This window comes from Uloborus diversus, chromosome 4 (genome assembly GCF_026930045.1).
Source record: "Uloborus diversus isolate 005 chromosome 4, Udiv.v.3.1, whole genome shotgun sequence".
Classification (NCBI taxonomy): Eukaryota; Metazoa; Arthropoda; class Arachnida; order Araneae; family Uloboridae; genus Uloborus; species Uloborus diversus.
In genome coordinates this window covers 78,570,661-78,593,826 of record NC_072734.1, presented here as the reverse complement: position 1 = coordinate 78,593,826, position 23,166 = coordinate 78,570,661, and the positions used below count along the sequence as shown (strand labels likewise).

Here is a 23,166-nt window from a genome sequence, read left to right as displayed (position 1 = left end):
CTCAAAAACTCGCGGTGAGTGGAAATAGGAACTGGAACTTTGAGAAATATACCAGGGAATTTTAAAAACATCGGGAATTTAAAGAATAAATTGTATAAAATCATTCCTTATTTACACCATCACCATCAGATATTATTATGAATGGTACGAATCAAAATCAGCGAAGCCTTACCTTTTTCTACACGAGGGCCACACTCTATACTAAAATAAATCTCGTGGCCAGAACAAGTATAATAATATTTTAAAATACTTTTAGATAACATGGGAAAAGAAAAAAAACGACAAACCAAGAATAGTTGTTATTATTTCTAGATGCTTATGATGCGAATTTTATACGTTTTTACAACAGCCAATTTATTTCTATTTGGCTTCAAATCTGCAACAATCATACTTAATACTGAATTAAGATGATCGGTTATTTTAAAATGCTCCGAAATATTTTTTTCGATACGTAACATTCGACATTACAAACGGGTCACGAAGCTTCGTTAGTCACATATGGCTCGCAAGTCGTAGGCTGTGTACCACTGATTTAGATAAGAGCTGTTAAAAGAATAGGTATATTAAAACATTTTCATCGTAATTTCATCTATCGTCATTGATCATTTGAATATTTCGTTATAATAGTTTGGAATTACTTCAATTTATATTTTGCGTGAACAACCACTAGTCTTTGTTTTATAAAGTTTGTTTGCAGTCAATGAGTGAGGCTTACTTACTGAGGACAATTATTTTTGGATTGCAAAAGTTTCTTTAAAATATTGAGAGAGATAACATCATTTGAGTTCAGACTCCTAAATACTAAGAAAGATGTTATTGCTGTTGTTGATTATGATGTTGTTGTTATTGTTATTATTATTATTAATTTTATTAATAATTAAATTGAAGATTTATTTTCCCACACAGTCCATGTAACGTCTGTACCGTTTCAATGATATACATCAATTAAAACGAACTCTACACAAGTCTAAACAGGGACACTTTAATTATGATTACCCGGTACTTAACAAATACACCTAATTGTTTCTGCGCTCACATACCTTTCTAGCAGCTTCAAGGCAATTATCTTAAGGAGTTAGTTGAGTTTACATAACTCTCACATTCACACACATCTCTCCTGCCACCTTAACTCTTCCACCTTAAATTATCAGGCCATTAACAACTCCTTCTCGCCATGAAGAAATCCCTAGCTGCCTGGGTAAAGAAACATACCATCCATAAACGCACTAACTGGATCTCTCATAGCAAAGTCATTGAACTTTTACTTTCATATTCAGTAAAGGAATTCCTTTTCTTTTTTTCTGTAAACTCCACCGGAGCCTCCACCTTAAATTATCAGGCCATTAACAACTCCTACTCACCATGAAGAAATTCCTAGCTGCCTGGGTAAAGAAACATACATCCATAAACACATTAACAGGCTCTCCCATAGCAAAGTCCCTAAGCTTTTACTTTACATATTCGGTAAAGGAATTCCTTTTTTTTCTGTAAACTCCACCGGAGCCTCCACCTCTTAAATTATCAGGCCATTAACAACTCCTACTCACCATGAAGAAATTCCTAGCTGCCTGGGTAAAGAAACATACCATCCATAAACGCATTAACTGGATCTCCCATAGTAAAGTACCTAAACTTTTACTTTCATATTCGGTAAAGGAATTCCTTTTTTTCTGTAAACTCTACCGGAGCTTCCACCTTAAATTATCAGGCCATTAACAACTCCTACTCACCATGAAGAAATTCCTAGCTGCCTGGGTAAAGAAACATACATCCATAAACGCATTAACTGGCTCTCCCATAGCAAAGTCCCTAAGCTTTTACTTTACATATTCGGTAAAGGAATTCCTTTTTATTCTGTAAACTCCACCGGAGCCTCCACCTTAAAGTATCAGGCAAGTACAACTCCCACCCTCCCTGAAGAAAATACTTGCTTAACGGAAGACGCTGTATAATCCAAGTATGCATAATCTTGTTCTACTGCACCAGTGTCAAGGAGATTTTGTTGTAAATGTATGATAAAAAATAATTTAACCTTTTTTGTGAAAAGGAAAAATTACACTAGTCTACAGAAAAAAACTTTATTCCTGTTATACGGAGAAAAATACCTGATCTTAATGTAAAATGATGCACTGAATTCAAATATGCAAATAGTTTTTCTCCATCACCCACAGACACATTTGTAACACTAGACAGAAGTTTGAAAGAAATGCGTGAATTCACATGAATGACTAACACTAAAATAATGATAAAAAAACTTAACTATTGTTCTTTTCTTTCTCTCTCCAAAGATGCAATTTTTTAGCTTTACTTTAATAATACGTAGAAATTCTGGTTTTAAGAGCCATTATTTTGAAATTCAGACAAAAAACGGAAATTTTGGCAGTGACCATTTTTGATTTTCCTAATTATTTTATATGTCAAAGTAGGTCATAAGAAATAAACATTCTGAAATTTTTAGCTTTCCAAAAAAAATTTTTCGCTCGTTAAAAATTCCCAAAGTTTGACGTTTTGCAGCGCTTTTTAGAAAAATTCTAAAAGTCGCATTTCAGTGCGCTTTACCTCTGTACAGAAACACCACCCCACGGTTATGTTTATATTTATTGGTTGTACTGTATCTAGTGATGATGACTTCATAGTTATTTTGGTTGGGGGTTGTTGCTTTCTTCAGATAAGGGGTCGCAAAGTATGGATTTTATCCGTTTTCGCGCAAGTTGAACCTGCGTTATTTCCCCCAAAAAGCCACCCCCCCCCCGAAAAAAATGTAACATATACTGAAAGTTTATACTATAAAGAGAGTAAATGGCACAAAATTGTTTTGAGGTTTAATTTTTTTTAGGAGAAAAATACCCTGATATTTTTCAAATTATCAAAAATTGTGCTTTTTTGATCACAATTAACTCAAAACAGCATCACTAGGAAAAAAAACCTTTTATATATTATGATACCTGGCTACGTGTAAAACATCATGAAAAAGAAATCAGCATGGGATCTCTTCTTGTTTTCCAGAAAATAATTTTTTTTTGTAGCTCATTTTATGCGTTTTCTCGTACGTAAAACGTGTGTCCAGTATGCAGATTAGATCTTCTAAAACTTTAAGGATGTAGTAAGAATGTACATATGTGTGTATAGAGAAAGAAAAAGACTAGTAATACTTCATTTTTCTGATTTTTACAAATTGATGGTATTTTAATTTCAGGTAATTCAGAAAACGATAAATCGATATCGTATATATATATATATATATATATATATATATATATATAGATTTATCGTATCAATCCCAAAATAATTCTTTCTTATTTATGTCCGTAGCAATGGAAGAAATATCATGAACAATATCTGCTTCACTTTCCTCTAAATGTCTATTTTCTATGTCATCTTCAAATACCTCTAAAAGGCTGTCGGTTCTTGATAAATCAGTATTATCCGCTTTTTTTCCCCTTTATACATCGGTTAAAAGCAGCTTGAATTTGACTTTTTGTCAGATATTTGTTCGGTTGGAATATTTTTATGTTTTCAATCATCTCTGTTCTCATTGCATGTTCTGCAACAAAAGAGAAAACAAAGAAGAAAACATTTTGGAAATCTCATGTGAGGGGTGGGCTCTCCCAACTCGTAAAAGTACACAATTTTCATTGAAACAAATAGAATTTCTTTATGAAAAGTTCCTTTATGGTAAAAAAACCGGCAGAAAATAGACGTCCGACCAAGTAGAACATGCAATGAGAACAGAGATGATTGAAGACATAAAAATATCCCAACCGAACGAATATCTGACAAAAAGTCAAATTCAAACTGTTTTTAGCTGATATCCCAAGCAAGAAAAAGCGAATATATATATATATATATATATATATATATATATATATATATATATATATATATATATATATATATATATATATATATATATATATATATATATATAGATTTATCGTTTTCTGAATTACCTGCAATTAAAATACCATCAATTTGTAAAAATCAGAAAAATGAAGTATTACTAGTCTTTTTCTTTCTCTTATACACACATATATACATTCTTACTACATCCTTAAAGTTTTAGAAGATCTAATCTGCATACTGGATACATGTTTTACGTACGAGAAAACGCATAAAATGAGCTACAAAAAAAAATTATTTTCTGGAAAACAAGAAGAGATCCCATGCTGCTTTCTTTTTCATGATGTTTTACACATAGCCAGGCACTATAATATATAAAAGGTTTTTTTTGCTAAGTGATGCTGTTTTGAGTTAATTGCGATCAAAAAAGCACAATTTTTGATAATTTGAAAAATATCAGGGTATTTTTCTCCTAAAAAAAATTAAACCTCAAACAAATTTTGTGCCATTTACTCTCTTCATAGTATAAACTTTCAGTATATGTTACATTTTTTTCGGGGGGTGGCTTTTTGGGGGAAATAACGCAGGTTCAACTTGCGCGAAAACGGATAAAATCCATACTTTGTGACCCCTTATCTGAAAAAAGCAACATCCCCCAACCAAAATAACTATGAAGTCATCATCACTAGATACAGTACAACCAATAAATATAAACATAACCGTGGGGTGGTGTTTCTGTAAAGAGCTAAAGCGCACTGAAATGCGACTTTTAGAATTTTTCTAAAAAGCGCAGCAAAACGTCAAACTTTGGGAATTTTTAACGAGCGAAAAAAATTTTTTGGAAGGCTAAAAATTTTAGAATGTTCACTTCTCATGACCTACTTTGACATATAAAAAAATTATAAAAATCAAAAATGGTCACTGCCACACCTTGTCTGAACTTCAAAATAATGGCTCTTAAGTATTCAAATTTAGCACTAGTGTTACAAAGTATTAACAAAGTTTTTAAAAAGACCTAATTTTATATAAAAGGCTAGTAGAATAACAGGTCCAGTCTTTTGAGCAATCACGATTGCTTATTGTTCTCATTTGACTGTTTCGATGTCCTATCATTTCATTTTCCCACCGCCACCCTCTGCACCATCACCCGTCGACCGGGTCCTCACGATGCTGCTCCTATAGCGAAAGCCGCCTCCAGGTTGCATCCATGTCCTACACACACGCGCATACATACACACGCGCACACATACACACACACACATACACACACGCATACATACATACAGACACCTACACATACACACAAACATACACACAACTACTCACACATTCATGCATACATACAGACACCTACACATACACACACACAAAAACATACACACACTTCTACGTACACACACTCGTGATTGCGAAAAACATACTTTGAATTCAAGATGTCAAAATTCAAATTATTATTATTATTTTATTTTTTTAAATTCTTCTTGCCATTGCTATCCCATTCGCAGAGAAGAAAACAGCATTGTATTAATAAAATTTAGCAGTTAATACAATTTGTTTAATTTAATTTTAGGCAAGAAATAATTGTCCCAAGATGTGTGCTGTACTAAATTTTATCTAAAAAAGACTTACAAATCCCCATATATGTTTCATTCATTTCGATTGAATATGCTAGTGATACCCAAGGCAACGTGTTTCATTCATGCTACAGTATAATTTTTTAAACTAGTTTCGAGAGTTAATACCAAGTTTCATCTGTTTGATATCAAAATAGAAACATATCCATCACAGAGTCAATACTATTTCAGTATACTAAACAGGGTTGGCAAAAACCCGGGTTTTTTTAAAAAAGCCCATGGACCCAGGGTTTTTTGGTTTTTTTTAAATAAAACCCAAAAAACCCAACTAAAGTTGGGTTTTTTTTTGTCTTTTTTTTAGGGAAAATGGGGGGCACTTGTAGCATATTGTAGCATAAGTATATAGACAAAAGTGGGAAAATTGTATTCGGCTAAAAGGAGCTGGAAAACTAGTTAAAATTCAGCGATTTCTGAAGAAAAGTACAAAAGACGAAAAAACCCAAGAATGGTGAAGTTTTAGATTTTTTAATTTTCATTATTACCAACAGTTAAGGCAAAGTTACTTCTCGACTGATAAAAATCTATGTTCGTTTTTAATTACTACTTTTTTTTTTTTTTTTTTTTTGCATTTTACTTTATTGTATTTCATTTTGTTATGCAAAACTACTGCAGAACCTCAAGTAGTTTAAAAATCCCTTTTTACTGAATTCCAGCTTAATCAAGACATTTCTTTGAATTTTATGTTGCCCGTTTTTCTATTTCTGTGTACAGAGTAAGAAATATTAAACTTTTTCGTAAGATAATGAAAATACTGTACCTGTCGACCGTTTAAAAAATCTGTTCATTTCTAAAAAATGTACCTTGTGTTTATTCGAGATTTGTGATGTGTTGGTTAGCAGAAAATAATTCACATGAAAGCATTTTAACCAGATTAGTTTTCTCTGTACAATCTACAAATATTGAGAAAATCAGACGTGACAGGACTTGGTCAAGATAGTTTGAGTTATTTATTGATCACTTAAAGAAAAAAGTCAAATATATTTATTTAAAATCTTTGAAGTATTTTTTTAATGCCGTTAAAAGTTAAAAAATACTATTAAAGTTCAAAATTCATTTTTTATGTTCATTGTCTGTGATGAAGAAGAAATAAAAAAGTAGTTTAAATTGTAAAAGTATTTAAATTAATTAATTTTTTAAAAAACTTCTCAGAAAATTTAAAAAAAACCCCAAAAGTTGGCTAAATAATGGGTTTTTTTAAATGGGTTTTTTCAAAAAAAAACCATTGGGTCCAACCCAATTGGGTCCAATTCGGCCAACCCTGATACTAAATCATGTTCTTTAGAGTAAAATCTATGAACTCTTTATGTTTGCATTCAAATTTAAAAACACAGAAAATGATTCAATTGAGGTAGCGTATACCACACAAATGAGGTGCCATTAAGACTGACTACCATGTTACCAACTCAGTAGCAGCAAACCTGACTATCTATCTCCACATTTCTTGTCTTTATGACAAAGTTTCAGTAATTATGAGCATTACGTGATATAGGAAAACACCGGGGAAAATTAATCACTTAAAACCTATGATTACACAAAAACTGTGGGTGATGGAAAATTTCTGATTAAATATTTGAAATCAGCGTCATAAATTATCCTAAAAAAACATAAATGTTTCATTTAACAAAGTCTTTGTTTACTAGCCTGTTTGTTTTTATCATTACGTGTTTTTGGAATATATGGGGAAAATGAATAATTTAAAACCTATGATTACACAAAAACTGTGGGTGATGGAAAAAATCCAAGTAGATATTTGAAACCAGCTCAAAAACTACCCTAGCAACACTATAAATGTTTCATGTAACAAAACCTTTGTTTACCAGTGTTATTAACCATATAATTAACACATTTGAGAAGAAATACCGTAAAGGGAGACTACTTGAGCCTCCAGGGGGCTACTTGAATCCATGAGAAAAAAGTGTAAATCCGTCCTGGTCCTATAAAACTCAATGTATAGACTTAAAAAAACTTCTTAATGACAGGTAGCAGTAATTCGCAGAGGCTAGTGCATTAAATAAAGTTTCTGCTATTCCCGCCTTTTTTCTGATTGAGGTTGTGATTGTAAGTTGTTTAAAGTTGTTTTTAGGTGCTCCAAACTTTCACATGTAAGTTCACGAAAATATCTGACATCATCAAGGTGCATGTTACGTTTGCATTCTGTTTCTTAATAAAATAACAGTGTTTCACGGTTGCAGATATATAATTAACACAGTAACTGATATAAGAGTTAGTAGAAGTGCACTGATTGTCTTGAAATTGGGCTACCTGAAACCAGTGTTCAAGCAGCTCCGGACCACATTTCATCACTAAATTATTTTAAATAAATTTTGTAATATTTTAAAATAAAGAGGTTAGTTACTATTTACATCCGTTTAGTTGCAGATCTTGGGATAAAAAGGGTCCGAAAGTAAAAGAGAACCCCTGGAAGTAGAAAATATGCGGATTTTTTGGAGAAAAAATTACAATTGTACCTAGATTCAAATAATTCCAAAGAAATGTCTCTGAGAGTGGCCTCAGCCCATTTTGACTTAAGTATATCAAGTCTAAAGAGGAAGTTGAAAGTTCGTTCACAAAACAAGCCTGGACATCCTGTAGTATTTAGTAGGTAGCGAGGAAGAGCAGGCATTAAATAGTATGAAAAATAAATCCACCCAAACTATTAAAGAGAGTAGTTTTCCTTCTCTCTAATGTTTAAATAATGAGCATTTTCATTGGTTTTAGCTGCAGTTTGATTATACTTCTATTTAAGAAATTATGTTTGCCTAAAAATATTTTTTTATTTGTACGTTGATTTTATATTAATTATATAAATAGTTAGCTCACTAGAATGTAGTTCTGAACTATCTTTCACAATTACTGGTCCTTCTTTATCCCACCACCTGTTGTACAGCCTTCTTGAATGGATTGCGCTGAGTTGGGTTCAAGTAACCCCAGCGCAGGGCTACTTGAACCCAATTTTTAAAAATAAGAAGAAAATATAAATGGTTAAAATTGTTGTTTGAAAAGGGCTTAAGGTGGTAGCAGAACGCCTAAAAAACGGTAAAAACCAAGGTTATCAGTACACATTATGGGTTTAATCAACAAATCAGTATAAAACTCGCAAAAAATATGAAATTTCGGGTTCAAGTAGCCCCAATTTACGGCTCCTAATCAAATGACGATAATACATTTCATCAATTTTCTTTTTCTTTTTTTTCATCTCAGTATTTTTTTTTTTTTTTTTTTTCGATGATCTGAGAGATTTTACGCTTAAAAATTAAACTCACACGCTCAAACATGAAGATAATATATTATTTAAGATGGATTATCTTTACTCGTACTTGAACGTAAAAAAGGAATTCGGAGAAATAACACCGTGGTTAAAAATGGCAGAGGAACGCTTCATATTGATATCCCATTAACTCTGAAAACTTTATGAATATCGATTTTAATTGGGTAGAGACCGCTTGAGTGTTTTTTTGATGACTGTTTGGAAAAAGAATAACGGAAGAGTATTATCTACAATCATTTCTCTGCTTTATTCTTTCTCGGATCGGGGGAGGCCCCACTCTTAAGTCGAAAGTAATAATATCGTTTGCATGAATTCGCTTCGGATCATTAATGATGGTATTTTAGAGTTTGATACGCGGATTTTATGATGGTTTACATTTTCTAATTGCTGAAATGATGAACGGCTATTATGAAGAAATGGATCCGAGTCTTTATCAGTTTAGAAAGAGATTTCTATTCAGTAAAAAAAAAAAATTAATAGTGTTATCAAATGAAAAATAAATACTGCAGCTTTAAAGTATACAACTATTTTCGTCAACTGACACGGAATATAGTTATCTGTATAATCTATTCGCAACTCTAATAAAGTGTAGGGGGTGCTGCAGCGACTGTCTAATGGCTGCAGCGTCCACTATATTTTATTAGCCCCTCTAGTCTTTCTATCCGTAAGAATCAATATTTTCAGTACTATGAGGCGGTTGACCAAATGATTAAAATAGAAATCAAATTGAAGTCATATTACCGGACAGAAAGTTTCATTAAGTTCCACTAGATAGTATTCAAATTTACTCAGCAACAAACTACAAGGGGGGCCAAACAGGCCCCTCCAACTTTCTCGTAGCTTGTATTTAAATGAATTAAACGCACTCGTTGAAGATTCGATGCTGGTACCAAGCCAAGAGGCGGTCTCGTCACCGCGATGGGGAATGGAAGAGAAAAGGCTCACCGGTCATGATGTTCTTGTTGATGATCTGCACGTGCTTGTCCCGGTCGGGCCGGGTGTGCTCGTGCCAGAAGCCCACCACGTGGCCAAGCTCGTGCACAACGATGCCGAACTTGTCGCAGTTCTTGCCGATCGAGATGGCCTGCGGGCCGTTGCCGCGCTTACCCACGAATGAACAACACCTGGAAAAGAAATCGAAAACGATTCGTCTTTTAGATGTAAAAAGAAATAGACAAACATAGTAATACAGTAAATACCCGCTACAAAGAACTTGAATGAAAGGACGGCAAATTGTGTTCGTCGTAACAGAAATTTAGTTACAATGCAATGGCAGTTAAAACGGGACTGAAAATGTATTTCTCCGGAACTGGATATTTCTTTGCATTGGTATTCGTTGTAACTGAATTTCACTACTTTAATAATTTTAAGTAAGAATCAGCTGATAAGATATCACTTATTTGCAACAATGGTCCTTATAAAATGGCTTTGATAACAAGAGGTTATTACATTGCTCCATTTATGGGTTAAAGTAATATACTTCTGTTTCTATTCGTAAGTAAAAATTTAATATATCAGTGAAAAATAACATTTGAAGGCTAGCCTATAGCAAAATATACTGTAACTTTATCTAGTGTCATTTTAAAAATATTTTTCCAAATTGTTCATTTTTTAAAATGAAATTTATCGTAACTGTTTCACTTCACTATTGGTGAGTTATCATCTAGGAAAAAAAAAAACTGCCATTTCCTCAACAAACCACAGTTTTCTTTTACTGAAACTTATTGTTCAAAGCGCTATGAACCACTCGTCATTTATCGTGGTCAGAACGGGCAATATTCTCCTCCGTGCTTCGAGAAATCAATTTCTTTCCATATATGTGGACACAGTTTTGTTGTTTTTGCACAAAATATGCGTTGAGTATGTATCCCCTCCCTCCCCCGCAAAATTTAAAATGATGGTCCTGCCGTATAAGTTCAAGCACAAGCTACAATATTTAATAGACCAGTGGTTGCAAGCAGCGCGCTACAGGTACACTGCAAAAAATAATTGTTGTTTTTACAGTAATATACTGCTTTTTCCTACAGTTTAATACTGCTCAGCTAAATAACAGAGAAAAACTGTAAAAATATTTTAGATTGCGCAAAACGATGCGCAAAAGGTGTTTCTTTCATACGGGAACAGAAACTAATGAATTCAAGATATTGGCAGCCATGTTTTTTGATGATTCGGGTGTGCTGAGGCAGGACTGCTGAGACTGTAATCCATGTTAAAGGTAAGTGCTGGTTATATTATATTCATTCCATTTTCCTCAAAATATAGTTTTCTTGATCATCGAGAATGTATGTAAAATAACAGTTTATTTTGAAATCGCAATTCGTATCCTAAAATTCGTTGATGCTGACTTTGCAATTTCTTATAGTTGCTAAGTTGTAGCGATTGCTTTCTAGCAAAAATCCGAGTAGTTGTTGTGATTCTGAATATTTTATTGCATGTGTGATAGTTTTTAAACATTTTCTGAAACTCAAATTTTATTTAAAAATAAATCAATTCCTTTCTTGATCGTATTTAAAGTTATTAGAACATTAAACTTTGTGTACGATTATATTTTGTGTTATATGCTATGTCAGTACTTAAAATTTAAATTTTTATTTTCTCTAGTGAATTTTTAACATATCGCGATTGACTTCTTTTTTTTTTTTTTCTTTCTTATGTTCAGTTTTAAATTCTTTAACATTTTGCATTTAACCATTTTATTGAAAAACTTTACGTTATAGCATCAGTAGCTTTTATACATAATTCGATGAATAAAATGAAAATAAATGAAATAACAACGTGACAGAGAGACATGCAAACAGTATACAATTTACTGATATTTTTTGTTGAAGAATTTGACACTGTGGAAATACAATACTCTGATGTCTGAACGACTCAAAATTCTCTGAAATCTGGAGCCAGCTTTCATACTTAACGGTCGAAAGTAAAATAATAATAATCTGAAAAAATCATCAATAAAGAACTCAAAAAAAAAAAAAAAAAACTCAAAAAATAAGCATCTTAAAATACAAACACGAAACCCTTGTGTTTTAAAAGTTTTATATTTGCGTCAGCAGGAAATTAAAGTTTTACTTCAGGAAAATTGCACTAGTACCATTGAAACTTGGGAACGTAAAAATAATTTTAGAAACTATATTCAAAGGCACTCAATTGGAGGTCACGGGAAGTCTCTATGACCTCCCCAAAAATGCCATACTGGGAAAATTTTGTCTGGCTATTCGGCAAATTTGGGGACATAATTGTAATGTTGCAATTTTTAAATTCTCGAATGTGCAAATTTCATTAGATATTGTACTTAATTGTGCGTACTTAATGTGTGCATTTACCAGTATTTTATCAATCGGCAAATATTTAAGTTCCATTTGGCAAATTGAGATTATACGCCTTCCCAACATATTTAAGTTCAGGCCGTGCCTGGCTATATTTTAAAATTTTCAGCTTTTCATTTCTGATCTGGCAGTGTTTCGTTCTCGTCAAAATTACAGCTTTTAAATTTAAAGTAGAATATTTACATTATTATGCATTGTTTGTCATATTTTATTCACTTTGAAGGGCATGCTCATTTAGAAAAGTAGATGCTCGAGAACTACAGTAGAATTTGAAACTCTTACAACCTTGAAACTCATCAGTTTCCTTACATTTTAACTTTTAGAACACTTTGAGTCTTAAATTTTGGCATCAACATGTTCAGGATGAAGACAAAAAGTATATTATAAATAATGAAAAGTGTGATTCTGTACTTCACTGTCTTTCACTGCTTATCAAAAGTAAAAATATGTCAGATTGTTATCCGTGTAAAATGAAAAAATCGGAGAATTTCGTTTAAACCTGTAACGGAGATTCAAGCCAACACCCGGTAAGATCTTTTGCATTTGAATACGATGGGTTCCTTAGCAGTTGAGTTCTTTAAAGTGGGGGGGGGGGCGATTATTTTCACAATAATAGACGATTTTTCAAGAAACTCTCCAGTTTATTTCTTTAAGAAGAAAAGTGAGGTTTAAGTACATTTTGTCAGGTTTCAAAAGATAAGAGAGATTTGTGGCAAAGCTCCGATAACGGAAAGGAATTTCTGAACTCCCGGTTTGAAATTTACCTTAGCGACCAAAGCATAAGAATCGAAAAAACCAACAAATCCTCTAATTAACAAAGTAGCGTCATAGAACACTATAAGTCAGCATTAATTGAGAGCGGCATTAAAAGGAAAAACCAAACCCTTTTTTGAGCTTTTTGGGGGAAGAATGCCATCTATTAAACAAAACCTATTTTGAGCTATTTGGGGTAAGAAAGCCATCTATTAAACAATCCCGGGTTTTTTTTTTTTGGATGCATTTCGTATATTGGACTTCCAAAACAGAAAATTAAACAAATTGGATATGAAAACTCAACAAGGAGTCATGGTAGGATATGCGTTTCATACGAAAGGTTACAGAATTTGGGATCTCAAAAATCGCGAAGTGACAGAAACGCTGAATGTTAAATTCGATGAAAATAAATTCTGGACGAACCCCCCCCCCCCCCCGCCCAGGAACGAGAAACAGAGGGACACAGTTTTATTTCACTACTGAGTAAATCTGAAGTAGAAGAAGAATATCCTGAAAATTATAAAATAGCATGTTGAGAATTAAATGGATTAAAGCAAGTCCAAGGTAAAATAATGAATACAGGGATAAGTATTATTCTATTGACACGACGGTTCTAAAGTCCGAATCGTGAAGCCGAGGTTTATTGTTCTGAAAATAACATTGAATATGACACAAAATATTTTAATTTCACCTTGTGATGATAATTCAAGAAAAGTATAGGATTTTTATGAAGATAGGGGGGATAATTCAAGTATGCTAGAAGCTAACATTTCCAAGATTTAAAATTGGCAAAACGGAATGGCTCAAGAAATTCAGGTGATATCAGAAAGAAAGGTTTACGTATTGGTTCCACTGAATGAAAGTTTTAGAAAGAAAAAAGGGTACAGATGTTTTTTTTTATTTAACCCATTCTTTGCCCCGGCCGATACAGGATCGGCCGCGCTGTTTGTGTTAATATTGCTCCGGCCGATTCAGGCTCGTCGCAAGAAAATGGTTCCTAACTGCCTTCGACGAACCTGTGTCGTCACGGCGTTTCTAGCAGTTTTTGCCTCGGCCGAATATGTGTCGGCGATCCTTCCAGGGGCAGAACCCTGTTATTGCGCTTCTCTGTTGGGTTCTGGTGCTTTTAGGGGAGCGGTAATCAAGCTCTTTTCCTTAGACAAAAGGGATGTAACTTACAGTATTTCACGAAACTTGTTGTAATTTATTTTATTTTACTAAGATATTAACCTTTCAAGTACTCCTAAATGGGACACGTATAATGCTTCGAATAATCAGGCATTATATTTTTTATCTTTTCGTGGAAGCTTTGTTTCTTAGCATTCTGACATTTGAACTCCTGATGAACAAGTGTGAAAATATTTCCTTATACATTTAACAATATTTCTATGCCTGAATAAAGCAAATAAACAGAATTTTTTATTCTTGTTATCAAAAATCCACCTTCTTACACAAGCAACCTTCACTAAATTGTTCAAAATCCTCAAATTTTATAATTTATTTTACACAACATTTTTTAAAAATTATCTTACACATCTTAATTTTGTACGAGTATGTTTTTTTTAATTATAATGTGTTTACTACGTTTTTTATTTATTTGTATACTATTATTATTTTTTATTATTTATTTATTTTTAAATCGTGATATTTTCAAACTTAAATTTTAACTTTTTATATTCGCGGCATCCTTTGATGGCTTTTTAGTGATACAGTTTTGAATATTTTTAATTTCACAAACAAAAAATTATGACGACCGCATTGATTATACGTAATAGTTGACCATGCAAAACATAAAATATATACTACAGTACAAATGAAATTCTAATATCTTGAGTTATTTTCGCTTTACTCATACGAAACGAAACATTCCTTTTCTCCCTTTCTTTTTCAGATTTTATTTATTGTTTTAAAATAGCTCCAATGTTTTAATTGCGCCTTTATTTATGAGATTTTAAAAATAGAAATAAATATTTGGTTTCGTTCAATAATCAAGTTGCCTTAATCAGTAAATAATCCTATGAAACTAACTAAAACTTATCCAAATATGTTTTAAAATAAGAAAAACAATTCGACTCGATTTCAAGCAAGATTTTCTTTTTTTTTCTTCTGAAGACATGTTCCCAAATACAAGCAGTAAAGCTTGCTTTGAAATTCCTTTCTGATTCAAACTGTTTTGTTGTAAGAAAATAATGTGGAAGGGTTGACCGGAAGACACTAAGGGGGACATCTCCTTAGGGAATCCGCCCAGGCAGTCTCTGTTATTCCTCTTTCAGCTGGGGGCTTTTAGTTGCATGCACAAAAGTATCCTTTAGGGAAATAGGGGATTAGCCGCAAGTTTTGATCTTTTGTAATCATTTATCTTTAAAATACTTCTCACGCTTGAGCAACTGATATCTGGACACTCAGAAGAGATTTAAAAGTCATCGCAATTACGATAAAAGAACCGGAAAGCAAAGAGATGTCTCTGTGTTTATTGGTCGTTTTGAAGGGTCACAATGTATCAAAAGGCACCGAAGAGTACTTTTTATCCGCTTAGAAAATCATTCCCACAGTTAAAGCGTTTTTGTCAATTCAAACCCCTTGCTCACAGGTGGGATCGATCAGTCAATTGTTTGAAGAATGTTTTGTTGAGCCTTTTTGAAAGGTAGATCATCTTACATTTAACAGTTTTGATTTCTTAAGTGTATAAAAAGGAAAGAATGATATACTGAGATAAAAGCAAAAAGAAAAATAAATCAATAAAATAATTAGTGTTATAAAAATAATTGCTTTTTGTCCTATCCTCTATTGTTTATTATTTTTCCGTTATGTACTGTGTAAATTTAATGAATATTTCAGCACATATTAGCAACCTTGTATTTTATTGCACTATTTAATTCAGTGCCAAAAAACTAATAAAGCGAAGCGATTTTCGAATGCAAGCTGAACAGCAAAAACAACATTAAAATCCCGAGAGCAAAATGGGGAGAAAAGCGCTATTACAACGTAGCAAAAAGCAACTCCGTTCGTTATCTGCGGCATGCGCGTTAAGGGGTTTCGGGCTGATCATCGAATGGGTTAAAAACAAATGAGCAGAATGAAATAATGCGCTTCAAGACCAGACTGGTAATTTTAAATACCCACTAGGTGGGGGGGGGGGATACTTTTCGAAAGTGTTCTCTCCAGTAATTTCCTTTCCTTTGATGGAGGCTTTCTTTTCAATTTTTGTGTATAAGCTACATTGAGCCCATTTCCATGTAGATGTTTGCAATGCGTATCTATATGCGGATGTAAAAGAGGAGATTTGGTGAGACAACCTGAAAGGTTTGTCCGTCCCTGAAATATAAATTTTGTCTGTAAATTGAATAACTCATTGTTATTCTGATACAGATTACGCCTCAAATCACGACGACCGGATTCCGATGCAGGGGGGGAGGGCACTTGTAGTGTTTTTCGATAGGGTACGAATGGTGTACATTCAAACAAAAATGCGTAGCACTGTCAACGATGGAAGCGGAGTATATTTCAATTAGTGAACAATCTAAGAAAGTTAAAAGGATCAAAAAAAATTTTAAATGAATTAATTGGCCATGAAAAGAGTTCAGAATTTTAGATTGATTAATAGTACTCTGCACTGTGACAATCTAGTTGCGATCGATTTTTCTAGTTCTGAAATAGAAAATTGCAGAACTAAGCAGATTAATGTGGGGTACCATTTCCTAAGGAATTCGATTGACAAAAACTAATTTGAAATAAAATTTGTTGAGAAACTAAAAATAATTTTAGCTGATTGTTTCACAAAACCTTTCTGTAGGGAAAATTTACGTAAAGCTTGAACTGCAATGACTAATTTTTCTAGAGTTTTTTTTTTTTTTTCTGAAATGTTTCAATTATTCCATTTATTTATCTTATTATTCCATTATGTTTAAGCTATAATTCGTGCACGCAATCGGATGGCCTATAATATATTTTTTATTCATTTCTTATAGTATATTTCATTCTTTGCGTGTGCTGGCTTGCCAAGAAGGGGGGTTTTTGCTAGCGAATATTTTGTTCTTGTCACTCCAGCGCACGAAAAAAAAAAAACAATTGTAGTTGATTTCATTTTGAATTTATGCCCGCTGATATGGTTGCGGTTAGGTATTTCGGAAAAATTTAAACTATAAATTTCATTCTAGCCGCCTGAATTTACTTCATTTAAATTTATTCTCTAACGCAATATCATTTCTTTCAGTTTAGTGGTGTGCAAATGTAAAGAACTACGTAACTTGTGACCAGAATTGAATGGGTGGTCTCATTTTATCAAGATGGCAATTCGTGGTTGTGTTCCGCTTGGAATTTCAAAGAAGCCTCTAGTCTGAACGATGTTGCGATGATTCACTTAGTGACATGAATGCCGGTAATGGAAGTTTATAAGTACCTTTTTCATTTATATTTTTATGTTTTAGGATGTAATTTGTAATCACGAATGCTTTTGAGCTTTAGAGCGTTCTTAGCCATTAAAGCCTATCCTACGGTCTGTGTGCCATATTGGGCCCCTGAAGCTGATTTTTGTGTGCCCGTTGTCAGGTTTTATTTTACAATCAAGAACTATGTATTGGGACAAGATAAACTAAATTTTGTTTTGATTTAAATGTGATGGATCATACAATTCATTTACGTCTGGGTTTTTTAAACTTGTAATTCAATATTGGTTTTTATGGGTAGTTGAATAATATCATTTCAAGAATCACCGGAATATAGAAATTTTTGTTAGTGCTAAATTGAATGTAATTTATTTCATTATTTATTTATTTTTTTATTTTTATTTTCCAGTAAATTTTGGAGCACTGATTCTTTGTTTTTACATGTTAGTAAAATTGAAGGAACCAAATCAGAATGTTAAGTTCTTTATTATTTATTGCACGTATGTTTGTAAAAATTTAAAGGAACAAAATTTAAAGTCAACTTTATAATGAGAGCAACAATAAAGATTAGAGTTTAAAGTACGATGTATTACAGCGTATGAAACTGTCTTCGTATATTCAGACTTGTGACACTTATCCAACAAAATTATAGATTATTTTTATTGTAATGTAAATAAAAAGCAGTTATTTTGCAAATGTGAGCATATTTAAATCTACAGTTAAAAGAAGTGCGGTCTGCTGGCAAGCATTTCCAAGAAGGTAGCATTGTTTACAACAAGGACGGCGGGCCAAATGTGGACTTGCAATTTCTTAATGATTAGAACTGGCAGAATCAGATTTAATCTATTTCTTGACATGTTTGTCGATTTATTCTTTTGTTAAAAACTTTCAACTTTTATGATCGATTTTCACTTTTTACTGAATTAACTTTAACTAAGTCATCTTGATTTTGGGAATATAGAATTGTTTCTTCCGAGTTTCAGGTAAATTCTGAAAAACTTAAAGATAAATTGTCTAAATCATATCAAAAGAAGTAGCACTTAAAAAAAAGCCGCTGGCGGATTAAATGGGGATATCGACAGCTGTTCAAAAAAAACGGGGGGGGGGGGGCGTCCACATTTTAAAAGACATAAAATATAAATGAAACTTCTTAAATTATGCTTAAATATTAAGACAGATATAAAATAGAATGCTCTTACGGTATTATTTTATTTCAACTCAAATGTTTTTTTTATGCAGTTCCTTAGTACTTAGAAAAAGAGCTCCAAAAAATTATATTTAAACAATATAATAACACAATTGTGGAATAAAATATATGAAAAAAAATATTTTAAAAATTACAAGTAAAATATTTCATATTAAGTACAGAAATCTAAATTATTTTACATCACACATTGTTTCATATTCAGATTTCTAATAATGGGCAGCTGTCGAAGAAAAAGAATATGAAGCTGGTATCAGTTGAACATAGCTCGAGATGTTAACAAGTGTTGGAATGGAATATGAGTTAAAGAAAAAGAAAGAAAAAACATCTACGGTTTTCAGTGCTACTATAGCAACTCGGGGAGGGGGGGGGGGCTAAAAGAGGCTAGATGCAGTATTCATTATTTTAAATGAATACCTCAATATTTTCCAATTGGTTGTCCTAAACGTCGACATTGCTCCATTTTCTAAAAAAATAATTCTCTACCGCATCCTAATTATTGCTTTGAAGTAAACATATTGCAATCCAATAATCTGGAGCCTATTATAAGAAGAAACTAGTTTTAAGTTTTATTATCCTTAAGATATATATTCTCCCAATCACCGATCACTTCAGTTATCCGGTTGAAAAAAATAAATATTACTCTTAATCAACGGTCTCCTATGTATTACAAAATCCTTCAAAACTACCGAAAGTTAGAAGGATTTTTTTGAATTGTATTTCAGAAACCAGTATAAATGCATTTCTTGACATGGAAGATAAAATGTAAGATTATGTTCTTTTTTCTTTGTTGAGTTCTTATGTAAAGTATTCAGATTAGGTCTATTTTAATTAGACACTAATAAACCACCGTTTCAATTATGTAGTTTCCAAATTGTTGCACAGCAGTTTTTTTTTCTCCTTAAAACAACATATTTAGCGCTTAACTGGTTCCTGAAATAAACGATTCAATTACAATTTAGGTATATGTTAAGCGGTTTCAAAATAAAAGCAACTCCCAAGGCAATCTTAATTTCAGATCATTCAGAGTCATAATTTTAATCATTTTAGGGCGTATTTTTATACCTACGTAATTTGATTTTTCCATGAATGTTTTTTGGTGTCCATAAGTTTTTTGAGATTCTAACAATTTTTATTTTCACATATCACACAGGCCTAATGATGGCACCTAAGTTGGCAAAGATGTCACAAAGAAGAATCAAGTTTGTAATGTAAAAACATTGGCCTTGAAAAAATTAGCATTCGGTTTTAAATGAATTTCTGCAATTTCACTGTAAAAACTACTAATCGATATTTATAGGTGATGTATACGAAATAAAATAATTTGGCAATTTTTAATGGTGTGAATGTTTCATTTTTTCTCATGAAAACAGTATAACATAATATAAAGTTATATAATTTTTGGAGTAGTAAAACCAATTTTTAACTTTAATACTACACTGCAAAAAAAAAAAGCTGTTGTTTTTACAGTAAAATACTGGCAGCTCGCATTCCAAAGAAAAACTGCAAAAATTACAATTCTAAACTGTAAAATTTGCAGTAATATACTGTTTTATAACAGACTTTTACTGTGAAATTTACAGCGATAAACTGTAAAATTAGCAGTAATATACTGCTTTTTAATAGAACTGCCCTGTAAAACTTACAGTATCAAACTGTAAAATTAGCAGTAATATACTGCTTTTTAATAGAACTGCCATGTAAAACTTACAGTATCAAACTGTAAAATTAGCAGTAATATACTGCTTTTTAATAAAACTGCCCTGTAAAACTTACAGTATCAAACTGTAAAATCAGCAGTAATATACTGTTTTAGGAATGACTTGACCTGTAAATTTAACGGAGATAATATGTAAAATTAACAGTTATATACTGTTCTGTAACGGAATTGCCCTGCAAAATTAACAGTATCAAACTGTAAAGTTAGCAGTATTATGCTGCGGAATCAACTGAATTGTGCCATAAAAGCAGCAGTAGTATACGGTTTTATAAATGATTTGTACAGTAAAATTAACAGCAGTAAACCATAAAATGAAGTTATCAATTTTTATGCAAAAGGGTTTTTTTTACCCTATCGTTTCTTTTCATAGCCGAAATCACTGCTTTTACATCTGAAGAACAATATCGAAAAGTAGAGCAATTGAGTCAGTATGTACGTTGTATAAATCAGTCTACATACGAAATCTGTTCCTTTTCTTAAGTTTTTCAACAACAAAAATAATGTTTTAGGCTATGAAAAGCGAGAATAAAGAAATATAAAACACTTTTACATAAAAATAGTTAACTGCTGCTAAATATATGTTTTATTGATATTAATTTCCTTGTACACAAAATAAATCAATGCCCCATCTCAATATTTTATAAACACATGTTAAAGAAGAAAAAGTGGTGCATTTTCATTTCTACAAAAAACTTTTAGCTCTATTGCAGACTTAAAAATTTACAAATTGAAGGAAATTGCAAAATATGGTCTGAAGCTTTATTTTAAGAACAGTTATAGCTTTTTCGTAATACAAAACTTTTTGATCCATGGAGGTAGTAAAAATGAGAAAGGTTTTTTATATATAACTGAAAATACTACATCGTATCTTCACTAAAAGTACTTTTTTCACTTCCAGCATTATTGTAATGCTAAAATGTGCAGCATAACGTGAGAAATGTTTTTCAATATGCAATCCATTAAACCTTTAAGTTTATTTTAACTTGATGCATGCAATTATATGCATTTATTTTTCTTTTATGGTAAAACAGAATATTTATATGGTTTTCTTCTTTTTTTAATGTTATAGGTTGCATTTGGACCTACTTTATTTGAAAAATACTAGTAACAAACTAATTTTATTTCACACCATATGTGCAGTATACAGCATTTAGACTGCACAGAATGGTTTTTATTCTAAACTGATTATTATAGATTAGATAATACTTTATCCTATTAACCTTTTAAAATTTACATAGATAAAAACTATAAATATGTGACGGTTTAAAATTTCAGAGCTACTAAACAGAAACAATTTTTCACTCGGTATAATAAAATCTGCAGGTTTATGAGTACTAGTATTAAAGTTAAAAATTGGTTTTACTACTCCAAAAATTATATAACTTTATATTATGTTATACTGTTTTCATGAGAAAAAATGAAACATTCACACCATTAAAAATTGCCAAATTATTTTATTTCGTATACATCACCTATAAATATCGATTAGTAGTTTTTACAGTGAAATTGCAGAAATTCATTTAAAACCGAATGCTAATTTTTTCAAGACCAATGTTTTTACATTACAAACTTGATTCTTCTTTGTGACATCTTTGTCGACTTAGGTGCCATCATAAGGCCTTATATCATGAAAGCATCTGTCAAAATAAAAATTGTTAGAATCTCATAAAACTTGTGGACACCAAAAAAACATTCATGGAAAAATCAAATTACGTAGGTATAAAAATACGCCCTAAAATGATTAAAATTATGACTCTGAATGATCTGAAATTAAGATTGCCTTGGGAGTTGCTTTTATTTTGAAACAGCTTAACATATACTTAAATTGTAATTGAATCGTTTATTTCAGGAACCAGTTAAGCGCTAAATATGTTGTTTTAAGGAGAAAAAAAAACTGCTGTGCAGCAATTTGGAAACTACGCAATTGAAACGGTGGTTTATTAGTGACTAATTAAAATAGACCTAATCTGAATACTTTACATAAGAGCTCAAAAAAGAAAAAACATAATCCTACATTTTATCTTCCATGTCAAGAAATGCATTTATACTGGTTTCTGAAATACAATTCAAAAAAAATCCTTCTAACTTTCGGTAGTTTTGAACTATTTTGTAATACATAGGAGACCGTTGATTAAGAGTAATATTTATTTTTTTCAATCGGATAACTGAAGTGATCGGTGATTGGGAGAATATCTATCTTAAGGATAATAAAACTTAAAACTAGTTTCTTCTTATAATAGGCTCCAGATTATTCGATTGCAATATGTTTACTTCAAAGCAATAATTAGGATGCGGTAGAGAATTATTTTTTTAGAAAATGGAGCAAGGTCGACGTTTAGGACAACCAATTGGGAAATATTGAGGTATTCATTTAAAATAATGAATACTGCATGTAGCCTCTTTTAGCCCCCCCCCCCCTCCCCGAGTTGCTATAGTGGCACTGAAAACCGTAGATGTTTTTTCTTTCTTTTTCTTTAACTCATATTCCATTCCAACACTTGTTAACAGCTCGAGCTATGTTCAACTGATACCAGCTTCATATTCTTTTTCTTCGACAGCTGCCCATTATTAGAAATCTGAATATGAAACAATGTGTGATGTAAAATAATTTAGATTTCTGTACTTAATATGACATATTTTACTTGTAATTTTTAAAATATTTTTTTCATATATTTTATTCCACAATTGTGTTATTATATTGTTTAAATTTAATTTTTTGGAGCTTTTTTTCTAAGTACTAAGGAACTGCATAAAAAATCATTTGAGTTGAAATAAAATAATACCGTAAGAGCATTCTATTTTATATCTGTCTTAATATTTAAGCATAATTTAAGATGTTTCATTTATATTTTATGTCTTTTAAAATGTGGACGCCCCCCCCCCCCGTTTTGAACAGCTATCGATATCCCCATTTAATCCGCCAGCGGCTTTTTTTTTAAGTGCTACTTCTTTTGATATGATTTAGACAATTTACCTTTAAGTTTTTCAGAATTTACCTGAAACTCGGAAGAAACAATTCTATATTCCCAAATCAAG

The 23,166-nt window shown here is 31.9% G+C and overlaps 1 protein-coding gene across 1 annotated transcript in view; it reads right to left on the bottom strand.

Annotated features, from left to right (window-relative positions):
• LOC129220658 (tolloid-like protein 1) overlaps positions 1 to 23,166 on the bottom strand; it is a 296,905-nt gene that overhangs the window by 113,300 nt on the left and 160,439 nt on the right. The window contains exon 5 of the mRNA XM_054855087.1: positions 9,688 to 9,866. Within this exon, the coding sequence (XP_054711062.1) occupies positions 9,688 to 9,866 (179 nt within the window). The remainder of the gene's footprint in view (positions 1 to 9,687; positions 9,867 to 23,166) is intronic.